Source organism: Aureobasidium pullulans, assembly GCF_000721785.1.
Source record: "Aureobasidium pullulans EXF-150 unplaced genomic scaffold scaffold_1, whole genome shotgun sequence".
Lineage (NCBI taxonomy): Eukaryota > Fungi > Ascomycota > Dothideomycetes > Dothideales > Saccotheciaceae > Aureobasidium > Aureobasidium pullulans.
Window position 1 is genome coordinate 18,537 of NW_021941021.1, and position 11,856 is coordinate 30,392.

The 11,856-nt window shown below is 48.9% G+C and overlaps 6 protein-coding genes across 6 annotated transcripts; 3 read left to right on the forward strand and 3 right to left on the reverse strand.

Moving 5' to 3' along the window:
• Positions 1–429: 429 nt before the first annotated feature.
• Positions 430–849, reverse strand: M438DRAFT_350510 (uncharacterized protein; the record flags this gene model as incomplete). Its single annotated transcript, XM_029906651.1, has 1 exon — positions 430–849. One exon carries the CDS (start codon positions 847–849, stop codon positions 430–432), a length of 420 nt encoding a protein of 139 aa, XP_029765236.1.
• Positions 850–1,149: 300 nt separating this feature from the next.
• On the reverse strand, positions 1,150–2,472 carry M438DRAFT_308166 (MFS general substrate transporter; the record flags this gene model as incomplete). The annotated part of the gene is made up of 1 exon (XM_029902328.1): positions 1,150–2,472. The coding sequence occupies one exon, from the start codon at positions 2,470–2,472 to the stop codon at positions 1,150–1,152; it is 1,323 nt and encodes a 440-aa protein (XP_029765237.1).
• A 520-nt stretch (positions 2,473–2,992) lies between these two features.
• Positions 2,993–5,113, forward strand: M438DRAFT_401244 (FAD binding domain protein). The gene is made up of 2 exons (XM_029909522.1): positions 2,993–3,462; positions 3,513–5,113. Exons 1-2 carry the CDS (start codon positions 3,190–3,192, stop codon positions 5,097–5,099), a joined length of 1,860 nt encoding a protein of 619 aa, XP_029765238.1. The 5' UTR covers positions 2,993–3,189; the 3' UTR covers positions 5,100–5,113.
• A 473-nt stretch (positions 5,114–5,586) lies between these two features.
• On the forward strand, positions 5,587–6,831 carry M438DRAFT_401245 (uncharacterized protein; the record flags this gene model as incomplete). The annotated part of the gene is made up of 5 exons (XM_029909523.1): positions 5,587–5,617; positions 5,667–5,852; positions 5,903–6,381; positions 6,433–6,488; positions 6,539–6,831. The coding sequence occupies 5 exons, from the start codon at positions 5,587–5,589 to the stop codon at positions 6,819–6,821; spliced, it is 1,035 nt and encodes a 344-aa protein (XP_029766325.1). The 3' UTR covers positions 6,822–6,831.
• Positions 6,832–7,464: 633 nt separating this feature from the next.
• Positions 7,465–9,357, forward strand: M438DRAFT_350514 (uncharacterized protein; the record flags this gene model as incomplete). The annotated part of the gene is made up of 7 exons (XM_029906652.1): positions 7,465–7,649; positions 7,703–7,756; positions 7,810–8,143; positions 8,195–8,322; positions 8,369–8,736; positions 8,787–9,074; positions 9,125–9,357. 7 exons carry the CDS (start codon positions 7,465–7,467, stop codon positions 9,355–9,357), a joined length of 1,590 nt encoding a protein of 529 aa, XP_029766326.1.
• Positions 9,358–9,963: 606 nt separating this feature from the next.
• On the reverse strand, positions 9,964–11,716 carry M438DRAFT_393131 (FMN-dependent dehydrogenase). The gene is made up of 3 exons (XM_029909099.1): positions 11,332–11,716; positions 10,580–11,275; positions 9,964–10,527 (listed from the first exon to the last, which is right to left on the reverse strand). Exons 1-3 carry the CDS (start codon positions 11,484–11,486, stop codon positions 10,194–10,196), a joined length of 1,185 nt encoding a protein of 394 aa, XP_029765239.1. The 5' UTR covers positions 11,487–11,716; the 3' UTR covers positions 9,964–10,193.
• Positions 11,717–11,856: the final 140 nt, after the last annotated feature.

An 11,856-nucleotide genomic window follows, 5' to 3' on the forward strand; every position in this document is an offset into this window, starting at 1 on the left:
CGCACTTACGTTTAGTCGGCTGTCTTCATCTCGCGTTTGCTTTTCTAACACAGGGACTTTGAAAGTGCCGCTTTGAGTCGCCATAGTTCTTGCTTGCTGAATTGTGTAGATTGCACGACAGTGAGATATATATGTTCTGGTATCGCTCTGGCTGCCACAAGTGTTGTCTACTCTCCTGGTATTGTACATCACAACATACAAACTGCACGAATGCACATTTTGAATCAATTGTTTCCTTTATCGCTCATTGACGTAGGGTGGAGTCAACATACTTTCAAGGGTGGGGTTAACAAGGTGCAAACCATCCCCCGCAATGTGAGCCTATCGCCCGAAGCACCCGACTATCGCATTTTCCGCGCCTTCCTTATCAAGACACGCATCACAATACAACCATGGATCTAACTAATCTGCATCATCCTCGCAACAGTATCATTCCACTGCCTCGAGCAAATCTCTCTTCTTCAACATCTCCACGACTTCAGAACTCCACTCCTGGCACCTTCTCAATTTACTCGTCTTGTCGATTCTTTTGAAACCATCAAATTGTTTTTCCGGCGGCGTGATACTTTTGCACAATTCATCCAATTCCTTTGCATTCAGTTTTGTTTTGCCGAGAAGCTGTTTGGAGAGGAAACCAGGTTCTTCTTCTGGTGGTTGGGTTTGAGGTCGTGATTCGTAGATCATGCCATTGGCGATTGTGCCGGTGACGTGGAAGATTGTGCCGCTGGTCGAAGGCGCATCATTGGACGTTGTAGTGGGTGGGGTGGAGGATGGAGAGAGGAGATATAGGGCGTGGTGATCGAGTTTGGGGTTGCCTCCTAACGAAAGGATGAGGTGGAGCTCTGACATTTTGATTGATGTTTGGTTCATGAGAATGTGCTTTTGTTGTCTTGACGATGGAAAGGTGAGATTCATGGTAGAAAATCCTAGTCATATATTGTATTCGAGTGAGCTAAGCGCTAAGTGACACGTCGGTCAGGCGCGTTCGTTTGCTGTCATTGAGCGCTTCATGAGACAGGCGCCTGAATACAGCAAAATGTGAGCGTGATTCTATGGGCAAGCACACAATCTTAACTTCGCACAAACCAAGAATTTGTGATGATTTTCCATGTGCATCGATTGATCTGAAAACCTCGCCATCAATGTTGATCATGTGAAATACCTCCAACTAGGGTCATCTTCTCCATGAACATTGTCACTCGTGTCAACCTGCTGAACGCCGCCTTGTTGCCCCTGTATCTTGTTCCTGCGACTATTCTCTATCTTCATCCATACACCAAGCCAGAGAGTACAGATGATGCATGTGATGTTACAAGCGCTCGTAGTGATTAGCGTCGGTCTATATGCAGGTGCGTACTCTGTCCTGAAAGTTGCGGTACTCAAGATACCTGACAGATTCCCAAGACCGACCAGCAGACCTGTCGTAGCCGCCCGGGAGCTTTCATTGACGTTGTTATTGTTGTGCCATGAGTGTACCAGACACGATGGGATATAGGCACCAGAGCAGAGTAGGAAGCATGCAAAGTATGCTACCGCTTTGTTGTCAACGACATCGATGGCGGCCAGAATGATAAGGCCCGTGAGTGAGATGCAGAGAGCGAGTACAATGTGCAAGCTTCTCTCACGAAAGTAGTCTGATGATTTGGTGACGCACAGCAAGACCACGAAGCCGACACTGTTCGGTGCGACAGTCCACAGATTGGTTTTGACAGCAGAGAAACCAAGACGAGCCACGATTTGCGGCAGAAAAGTAGCGGTAGTGGTGAAAGCCACCGAATATGTGAAGGAGATGATGCACCAAAGAATAAATTTCCAGTTCCGCCAAGTCCGGAAACAGTCTTTGAGACGGAACTTCGTACCAACCTCAGAAGAGCCATCACGGAGCATACGCATTCTAGCCGCAAGCTTCTCCGAGTCGTTGAGGAACCAAGCAGATTCCGGAGTACCTGGAAGCCAGAAGAAGCCGGCGATTGCTACGATGCAGGTTAAGCTTCCTTCAATAATGAACAGAAGTTGCCATCCTTGCACATGGCTGCTGTGGACTTGGAATACGCCATAAGATATCAAGCCGGAAAAGGCTGAGGCGAGCAGAGCAGAGCCGAAGAAAATGGCGATTCGAAAGCCCAGCTCGCCTCTAGCATAGAATAGCGAGAGGTAGAATACGGTACCAGCGAAGAATCCGGCTTCAAAGACTGCCAAAATTAATCGTAGGGCCAGAAGGCCGCCAAAATTCTTCGCAGCACATTGTGTGAGTGCCATCGCGCCCCATCCGAGCATCAAAGTTGGTAACATGACACGTCCAGAGAAGCGCTTCGTGAGCATATTGAGAGGTAGATCGCACAAGCCATTCGGAATGTAGAACAGTAACAGAAGCAATGAATACTGGTTTCCTGTGAAGTGCAGATCAACGTCGATGTGATCAGTTTTGGCGTTTCCCAGATTGCTTCGATCGACCGAGTTGAAAAAGTACATCAAGGAGAGAAAAGGAAGGAGATAGCAGTCCATTTTGCGGACATACGCTCTCTCAGAAGCAGCATCGATGATGTGGATGTCACCAGAAAGGGCTTCATGATCAGCTGGGAAAGCAGTCGAGTTTTGGTCGAGTTCTTTCTCCATGTTGAAGGTCTCGCGCTGTGTTCACTTACATCTTCGACCTTGTTTATTTTATACTGTTGACTGTAGGTTCACCTACCCACTCTTGATATGCATCGCGCAGGACATTGCAACTCCATATCTGAGATGTTTCGCTGTCTCTACCGAATGACATGCAAAGAAGAAAGATGAAGGATGTATCGCACTTATCATGCTATCTTCGCATTCTGGCAAGGAGGACAGAAAGGTTGGACGAAACGCGTTGGGGCTTTCTGACGCAGTGACGCGTCTGGGTTTGCGCTATCGCTCGCCAAGGCGCACTGTTCCGTAGATTTTCCGGCGCTATCAAAAGTGGGGGCGATGCGGGCAAGCTTCCTTCCTTGTGCGATCCTCCTTGCTATGCCACTTCGCCGGCCAAACAGCATGGTACCCCAGCAATGGGGAGCTCAAAGGCCGAGAGCGTCCAGCTTTAGCTCCTTAATTGTACTTCGGTAACCATAGTAGCAGTCCTGATATTTCTGTGAGTTTTTCGTGATTTTTTTACCAGTTTCCGTCGCACATCGTTAGGCACTTCAATCTCTCTGTTCCCACATCATTATGTCACCTGCGCATATCATCGAAGGTCTGGACGTCGATGGGATATCCAGCCAGGATGTTGTCGTTGTTGGAGCAGGACCTGCTGGGTTGATGCTGGCAGCCAACTTGGTTCGCTTTGGCATCAAGACGACAGTCCTCGACGATAGAGCAGATAAGACATCTACAGGACGAGCGGATGGGCTGCAACCAAAGTCGATCGAGACCTTGAAACAAATGCGCCTTGCGGACTCGCTTCTGCAGCGAGGAGTCCGCATCCACGACATCTGCTTCTGGGTGAGTACTGAATGTAATCCTGCAAACTATGCTCACTAATGTTCCGACAGAGTTCTAATAAAGACAAGCACCTTCAAAGGACGGAAAGGACTGAGCACTTCCCACCCATGGTAGATCTTCTGGACCCCTATATTCTTCTGGTACATCAAGGCATGGTCGAAGACGTATTTCTTCAAGACATGCAAACTAGAGGTGTGGAAGTCACTCGAAGCTCCCCATTTGTAAAGTACAGAAACCATGGATCTGGCATTGCTCTAGATGTCTTCAGCCGCTCGAGCATGACTGGAAAGGAAAGGCTGTGGCAGACAAAGTATCTTGTCGGCTGCGACGGCGCCCATTCACAAGTTCGCAAGTCAATTCCCGAGATCAAGGCGGAGGGCTCCTCGTCTGAAGCTATTTGGGGTGTGCTAGATGGTGTCATCGAAACCGACTTTCCCGACCTATGGAGCAAAGTTGTTGTCTACTCAGAAGAGGCTGGCAATGTTCTCTGTATACCTCGAGAGCGAAACATGACCAGACTGTACATCGAGCTGCGTCCCGAGTCTGATGCGCCGATGGACAAAGCAAGAGCAAATCAGGAATTCGTGATGGAAAGAGCCAGACAGATCATGGCGCCCTATAGCCTGTCGTGGAAGAGCGTGGAATGGTTCGGCATCTACCAGATTGGCCAACGGGTGGCAAATCGCTTCACAGACGAGGCTAGACGTGTATTCATTGCAGGAGACGCAAGTCACACTCACTCGCCCAAAGCAGCACAAGGCATGAACACATCTATGCATGATTCGTTCAACCTCGCCTGGAAGCTCAATCTTGCTGTTCGTGGACTCGCTAAGCCATGTCTAATGGAAACGTACGAACATGAACGCCGCAAGATTGCTCAAGATCTGATCAACTTCGATTATGAGCACGCCAATGCGTTCCATGATGGAGACGCAAAGGCTCTGGCACGCAACTTCTTGACCAATGTTCGCTTCATCTCTGGAGTTGGTGCCGAGTACGGCTCGAACGCATTGAATTGGACTTCCGAGCCCTCTAGAGGTGCAAAGCCTGGATGTCTGCTGCCTCCTGCCAGGCTCACTCGTTATCTCGATGCGAACCCCGTAGATGCCCAGCTCGACATTCCCATCCTAGGACAGTTCCGAACTTACTTTATTTGCAAGGATGTCCACCGATCAAAAGGTTTCATGGAGTCTGTTTGCGCGCATCTCTCATCTCAAAGGTCTGTCCTTGGTCGAGCCACGACAGCACTGGAAGCATCTTACAAGGATCAAGCACCGGCAGCAACTGAGTCGGACTCCTATATTCAACCGCAGCGCTATGTTACAGCCAGTCGTGTGTCTACTTTCTGCCTTGTCACTTCTACATCGAAGGCAAATTTCGAGATTGCTGATCTGCCTCCCGTGCTCCAAGCGAGTAAGTGGACCATCTACCTGGACGACGTGCCTTCTCAAGATACTCGCGGTCAGCACTGCATCGACAAGTGGGTTGGACAAGTTGCTGATGACGAAGTCGCTTTGCTGATTGTGCGACCCGATGGCTACGTTGGTGCTGCAAAGTTGTGGTCAAGCAGCGAACAAAGTGCTGCGGCGACCTCAACGTGGTCGGATGATTATTTTGGAAGCTTTCTTATTTGCTAGATAATTTCACCTTGTGTCAATTCGAAAGATTTGCTGATAAACGTTGTCTTAATCCTCCCTCTATCTGTACTGTGACTCTCTGTCACCCGAGGAGTCCGATCGCTCCTTCTCTCAGTAGAAGCAACATTTCCCTCGAATCATTCTGGCAACTGGTCTCGGCCACAAAACAACCTCAGCAGCCTGGAAGGTACTACCGAGCTTACAGATCAATCACGCCACCTCTCTTCTGTAATGCTGGATATGTACCCGATAAGGATGAGGCGGGTGCTGATAAGAAGTGGTCGCTGACTCACTTCCGTTGAACGTGGTGGGGAAATCGACCCCATCTTTGCCCGCGCAAGAACGAAGCTTGCATGAATTCGCCTATCATTTGCCGGGGTCCGGTTTCTATACATACTATCGACCTATAACATGTTTCAAGCAAGAAGGCGTTGGTCAACTCGATTCCATCAACCGACTTTCAATTAATCTACCCGCTATATACAAAATGCCTGCACCGCCTATTCTTGACTTCTCAGGTACGTCCAGCTTCAGTATACTCACGATCAGATGTTGACCGATTCACAGTGTTCTACGGCGACGACGAGGTTGCAAAAGAAAAGTTGGTGGAAGAAGTCAAGAAATGCTGCCTCGACAACGGCTTCTTCCAGATTGTGGGACACAGAGTGCCTGGCGAACTTCAGGACAAAGTCCTGCAATGGGTCAAAGACTTCTTTGCCCAACCACAAGAAGAGAAAGATAGAGTACACAAGGGTTTGTACTGCTTAGACCAGCACAATGAGAGCAAGCTGACACCACCACAGACTTCAATACCTGGAACCGTGGGTATGAACGCATTGGCTCGCAGATTCTAGAGCAAGGAACCAACCCAGATCTCAAGGAAGGGTACTTCATTGGCGAGGAGATCTCCACAGATCATCCGTACTTCATTGGTAAGAAGCTCAACAGTGGACCCAATCTCTGGCCTGAGACCATGCCTGAGGTAGACGACTTTCGTGCTACTTCCATGGAATACTACACACAGATGCATGCGCTGGCGAGAGACGTACTTGCGGTGATCGCTCAGACGCTTGATCTCAAGGACGACTATTTCAAAGAGTTTACAAGCGGCGCAGTGGCAACATTGAGATATCTGCACTATCCACCTCAACCGGCAGACTCGGACGAGAAATTGGCAAGGGGAATTGGAGCTCACACTGACTTCGGCTCCGTCACGTTGCTCATGCAAGGAGATGTAGATGGTCTTCAAGTCTATGATAAAGACACCAATGAGTGGCTTGATGTATGTCCTTCAACAGCGGAAGGTTAATATGACCGGCTAACAATTTGCCAGGTCGTCCCTATCAAAGGGGCTTATGTCGTCAACTTGGGCAACATGTTTATGCGATGGTGAGTGTCAAAAACATACGCTCTGATATCCATCGCTGACATTATCAAAGGGCAAACGACAAATATATCTCGAACTTGCACCGAGTCATCAACAAATCAGGAAAGGAACGCTACTCTGTTCCCTTCTTTTACAGTGGAAATCCCGACTACGTGATTGACTGCCTTCCAAACTGTCGTGGAGAAGGCCAGGCTGCGAAGTATCCACCAATCAGTGTGATGGACTGCGTTGGAGCTAGTTACAAGGCGAGCTATGGTGCTGCAAAAGTGTTCAAGGAGCAGCCAAAGACGAAGATGGAGTGTGTCGGTGGTGCTCAGCCCATTCTTGCTTCGTAAATACTCTAGGAGAAATCGCAATTGCAATTGTGTATCATTACTCGTGGCGTAAATCTACCACCTTCTCTACCAATTCACTCGAAACACTCAATGGTCAAACTTGAGTTGAAGTTCCCATGATCTTCTACCGTATCTCCTCTCGTGTCAGACAATAATTAGCAAACTTCAAATAAGAGGCCAGAAGTATTCACCAGATCTTGTCAGTGAAAACGGAGACTTCAACCCATTCGATGTGTTTATTGTGCACGATGTGAGGAGATGGTACACAAAGATGAGTAACACATTCTGCGGCATGTACGGAGTATCGATTCCACACTATCTCCAGATACCTTATCATTGTGAGGCCAAAATGCCCTGTCACGGAATCTAGATCAAACGTCCCCAGAAAGAGTGCACTATCAGTCAACGCCACTCAAAGACTAAACCCCCACTTCTCAGTCAGCTGCGACTCCTCGCCATAGACATACTATTACTCCAGCATAGTGTCGAGCGACCAACTTGATAGGTCAGTTCATCAGATGCGTACAGGAATCTGTCTCTCAACATAAATCGCTCTACATACCTTTATCAAGGCATAAAGTCATTGATGTTCTTCGCAATATTGCGCAGACATACCATTCAGGCACAACAATCACAAATCGACATGGATTACGAGAAGAAGAATATAGCGTCTCCTGGCGAGAGCATGTCCCCTGATACCGAGATTGGAACTGTCGTCGACATTGGCGACGAGGGCACTCGCAATTTCTACGGCAACTCCATCTCGGACAGCTACCGCATGAAGTCGGAGATTGTGAATCAATGTATGGAGGAGATTGGTATGGGAAGGTATGACAGTCTGCAAGACTCTTCTACCTGACCTGGCTGATGTTCAATAACAGATACCAATGGGAGCTATTCGTCGTCAGCGGGTTCGGATGGATCACAGACAACTTGTAAGTGCTTGCCATGCAATCCCAACGACTCTTCTTGAGCTGACTGAATCTAGTTGGTCTCAAGGTATCGGCTCAATCCAGCCATCTGTAGCGCTCGAGTTCGCCGGAGTGACGAATATCACCCTCAGCTCGGTTGCCTACTACGCTGGTTTGATCTTTGGGGCCTTCTTCTGGGGCACAAGCGCAGACCTCATTGGCAGAAAACCAGCGTTTAATGCGACTTTGATCATCGGAGGTTTATTCGGCACCGCTGTTGCTGGATTGAGCAACTTCACTGCCTTTTGCATCTTCTGGACCGTCATCGGAACAGCGGCTGGCGGTAATGTGCCTGTAGACTCCATGATCTTCTTGGAGTTTGTGCCTGGCTCGCATCAGTATCTTCTTACAGTGAGTTCATAACATCGCAAGATCGAATCAACGCCGACTTAGACGATCTAGGCGCTCAGTAGTTGGTGGATGTTGGGACAAGTCATCGTATCGTTGCTTTCCTGGGCATTCCTCGCGAACTTTACTTGTCCGACGGACTCGACACCAGCGACTTGCAAAAGAGCCGACAACATGGGATGGTGAGTAAGAACGTGTCATTTTCCATGCGACTGCTAACTCTTAAAGGCGTTATACCATGATCACTCTTGGTGCCATGACACTAGTCTTCGCTTTCGTCCGTATCGCCGTATTCAAGATGCCAGAATCGCCTCGGTACCTCATCTCAAAAGGAAGTGACGCCGAAGCAGTCGAAGCCGTCAACTATGTGGCACGCCGAAACGGCAAGTCAGAGCCCTTGACTCTTGCCATGCTTCAGGAAGTAGACAGAGTGACAGGCGGAGAAGTCAAGGCAGGAGCAACCACGAAGCTTTCCAGAAACGCGATCATCAAGGAAAACTTGAAAGACTTCAAGTCAATCAAATACAAGAATCTGTTCGCCAATGCTCAGTTGGCTCGCCATACCAGTATTATTTGGTTAATCTGGCTTACAATTGGTATATCGTCCTGCTCAAGCTTGTGTTCACTTCGACTAACCTCAAGATAGGTATCGCTTACCCCCTTTATTTCAACTTCATACCAACCTACCTCTCCAAAAAGTTCACCGTAGACTCCTCATTGTCGCTCACATACCGCAACTACTGCATCCAGTCCATCGTCTCAGTATTCGGACCTCTAAGCGCCGCAGTCCTGGTAAACACGCGCCTCGGTCGACGTTGGATGCTAGGAGCCTCTGCTATCGTCTCAGGTATCTTCCTTTTCGCATACACGGCTGCAGAGAATAGAGCAGGAGATCTCGCGTTCTCCTGTATCACTGGTCTGTTCGGAAATTTTGGTAAGTACATCCTAAACAGACTCAGCAAGAAGCTTTCTGACTCAATGTAGAATATGCGATAATGTATGCTTTCACGCCTGAATCATTTCCTGCGCCGCACCGCGGTACAGCGACTGGTACTGCGGCTACTTTGCTTCGCATTGGTGGTCTCTGCGCCAGTTTGATTGGCACATACACGGAGTTCAGTGTTGTGCCCATCTACGTCAGCGCTAGCTTGTGGATTGTGGTTGGCTTGATTGCGTTTGCTTTGCCGTTCGAGACTCATGGTCGTGCTGCTATCTGAGACAAGTGTGGGTGGCACCAGAGTTGAGCTTTTGTAACGATAGACAATGTTCGGCTCTATGGCTTTCCCTAATTATCTGGAAGGTTTGATTAGATTTGGGCAAGTAGAAGGACATGATAGTGTAATAGACAGACCTCGATGATCCTCTCCCACAGAAACCTTGAGCCCATGCATCCTCTTGAAGAGCTCCTGAGCACTAACAGTCCCCTTCCACCCTTCGAGATTCTTCCCCTCAACCGTAAACACCAGCACCTGTAACGGCAAGCAAGTATTGTGCATCTTCTCCGCATTCCAGCCAAACGTTGATTCATCATCCGCCGGACAAGTGCTCAAAGCAAACAACAAATCATTCTACGCGAACATTTCAAGATAACCACCTTTCTTTTGCTGGCCTTGGGTGTAAGCGGTAGTGATCTTGTTCATCTATATCTGTGATTGGGAGCATGTTGACGTTGTCGTGAACGTCTGATTCGGCGAGACCAAAAGGGAGGATAGCTCTGACTAGGTTGGAGATTAGAGCTCTGTCTACTTTTGCAGTTTGGTGGTACAGCTCTCTGTCGACGAAGAGCGGCGAAGTATGGAAGTTGGAAGGAAAGGTTAAGTTGAAGCTTGGGAATGTCGGTTACTCGATAGGCCGGGATCTGCTATCTACGATAACCTACCATGTGCGGCGCATTGAAAGTTTCGAGATCGCTCTCCTTGCCCGAAGAGCCTCTCTCCTGCTCTCAAAACGGTTACTGTTTTCAACAGCATCGACTGTGCCCAAATATCTCGAGATCAATTCATCTAGTAGATAAGAATATGACTTGTGCTGTGGTCGACCTTGCGGGGTGTGATCAAAGCTTCGAAATACCAAAGCCGTTCCACTTGGCAATACCCAAGCTGTCCTTGGTGATCTCCTTGATACTTCTGACGCCAGCCAAAGCCATAGTGCGTGAAAGCTCTCTCTCCAGAATGTTACAAATAGCCTCCACTCCCTTCTTTCCGTCGTAGCTCAAGCCCCAGAGCACAGGGCGTCCAATCAGCACGAGATCAGCTCCAAGTGCGATTGCCTTGAACACGTCAGAGCCGCGACGGACACCACCGTCAAATATAACAGGGATGCGTCCAGATACAGCCCCTGCGATGGCAGGAAGAACTTCGATTGTGGCTGGGACCAAATCAAGTTGTCTGGTAGTACGATTAGCAACGATATGATTATTCTCAGGGGCTTCCAGCTCACCTCCCGCCGTGATTCGAAACGACAATAGCATCAGCACCGTGCTGGACAGCCAGCTTTGCATCTTCTGCAGTCATGATGCCCTTGAGAATGATCTTCATGGAGGTTGCTTTACGAAGCCAAGGGATTGTGTGCTCCCAAGTGAGGCTCGAGCTGTGCATGGTCGGTCCAGACTCCTTAACGATCTCATTGGCTTCCTCGACTGTGTGTGCGTTGAGAAAGATGCGCTCCTTTGCTGGCTTTCTCTCACCCTTGGGACGGTCGTAATTCTCCAGATTCATACCTTCGGGCAGGACCAGGGGTGTCTTTCTCTCATTGATACGATTACCAAGGACAGGTGTGTCCACAGTAAGTATAAGACCAGTGTAGCCAGCTTTCTCAGCACGCTTGATTAGCTTTAGACTGTACTCAGGGTCTTGAGTGAGGTAGAGCTGGAACCAGAAATCCGGGCCGTCTGGTTTGGAGATGTTGCAGGCTTTTGCCACATCTTCCAAGCTAGTTGTGGATTGCGAAGACAAGGTCATTGATAAACCGATACTTGCTGCAGCTTCCGCAGTCTCTATCTCTCCCCTAGGATGGCAGAGTCTTTGCATTGCGCTCGGAGCAAAAGCCACTGGGAAAGGATGGCGTTTGCCGAAGGTCGTTGTGCTTGTGTCGATATGTGTGACATCGACCATGACACGCGGTGTGATTAGAAGTCTGCGACACTTCAGTTTCAGACCTCAATCACACGGGATTCAATCTTCGTATCTTACCTATCGAGCATATAGACATTTCTGTCGCGCGCCTTTTCTTCATCTGCTCCGCATGAATAGTAGTCGTAGACGTTCTTCGGCAATCTTGTTTTGGCGATCGCCTCAATCTCCGTCACCGTGATCGGGACTGTCGAGGAGGCTGCTTTTTGGCTCATGATATCCCTTGCGTTATAGTGCTATTGGTTCAGGAGAAGCGCGAGTTGATGTTATGATTTGGTGGAAAGCGAATTGTTGGTTGTAACGTGAAGGTGTGTCGACGGTCAGTGACGATAAGGACCCCACTCTTCACTGCCGAGCGCGGTCCGTCCAGCTCGACGACCATGTACACATCGGCAACCTTCACTCACTTGCTTGATAGCTCATTTCACATTGCAATGTGATGGCCTCGATACAAACACGAATTTAGAACAGCATAGCACAAGGAAAGTTTCACTAGAAGGCCTGAATAAACAGGGTGGCATGTTCGGCAGTCTCGGCTAAACACGGCCAACTTTCTCCGCTCTCTCCCGAGCTTTCTTTCCCCGA

Excerpts from the sequence above, each read along its gene's own strand:
- M438DRAFT_401244 (XM_029909522.1), top strand. The coding sequence starts at position 3,190 with ATGTCACCTGCGCATATCATCGAAGGTCTGGACGTCGATGGGATATCC. Across the intron at positions 3,463-3,512 it reads TCCACGACATCTGCTTCTGG|AGTTCTAATAAAGACAAGCA; the intron begins GTGAGTACTGAA and ends ATGTTCCGACAG.
- M438DRAFT_393131 (XM_029909099.1), bottom strand. The coding sequence starts at position 11,486 with ATGAGCCAAAAAGCAGCCTCCTCGACAGTCCCGATCACGGTGACGGAG. Across the intron at positions 11,276-11,331 it reads AATGTCTATATGCTCGATAG|ACTTCTAATCACACCGCGTG; the intron begins GTAAGATACGAA and ends GAAGTGTCGCAG. Across the intron at positions 10,528-10,579 it reads GTTTCGAATCACGGCGGGAG|ACAACTTGATTTGGTCCCAG; the intron begins GTGAGCTGGAAG and ends TCGTACTACCAG.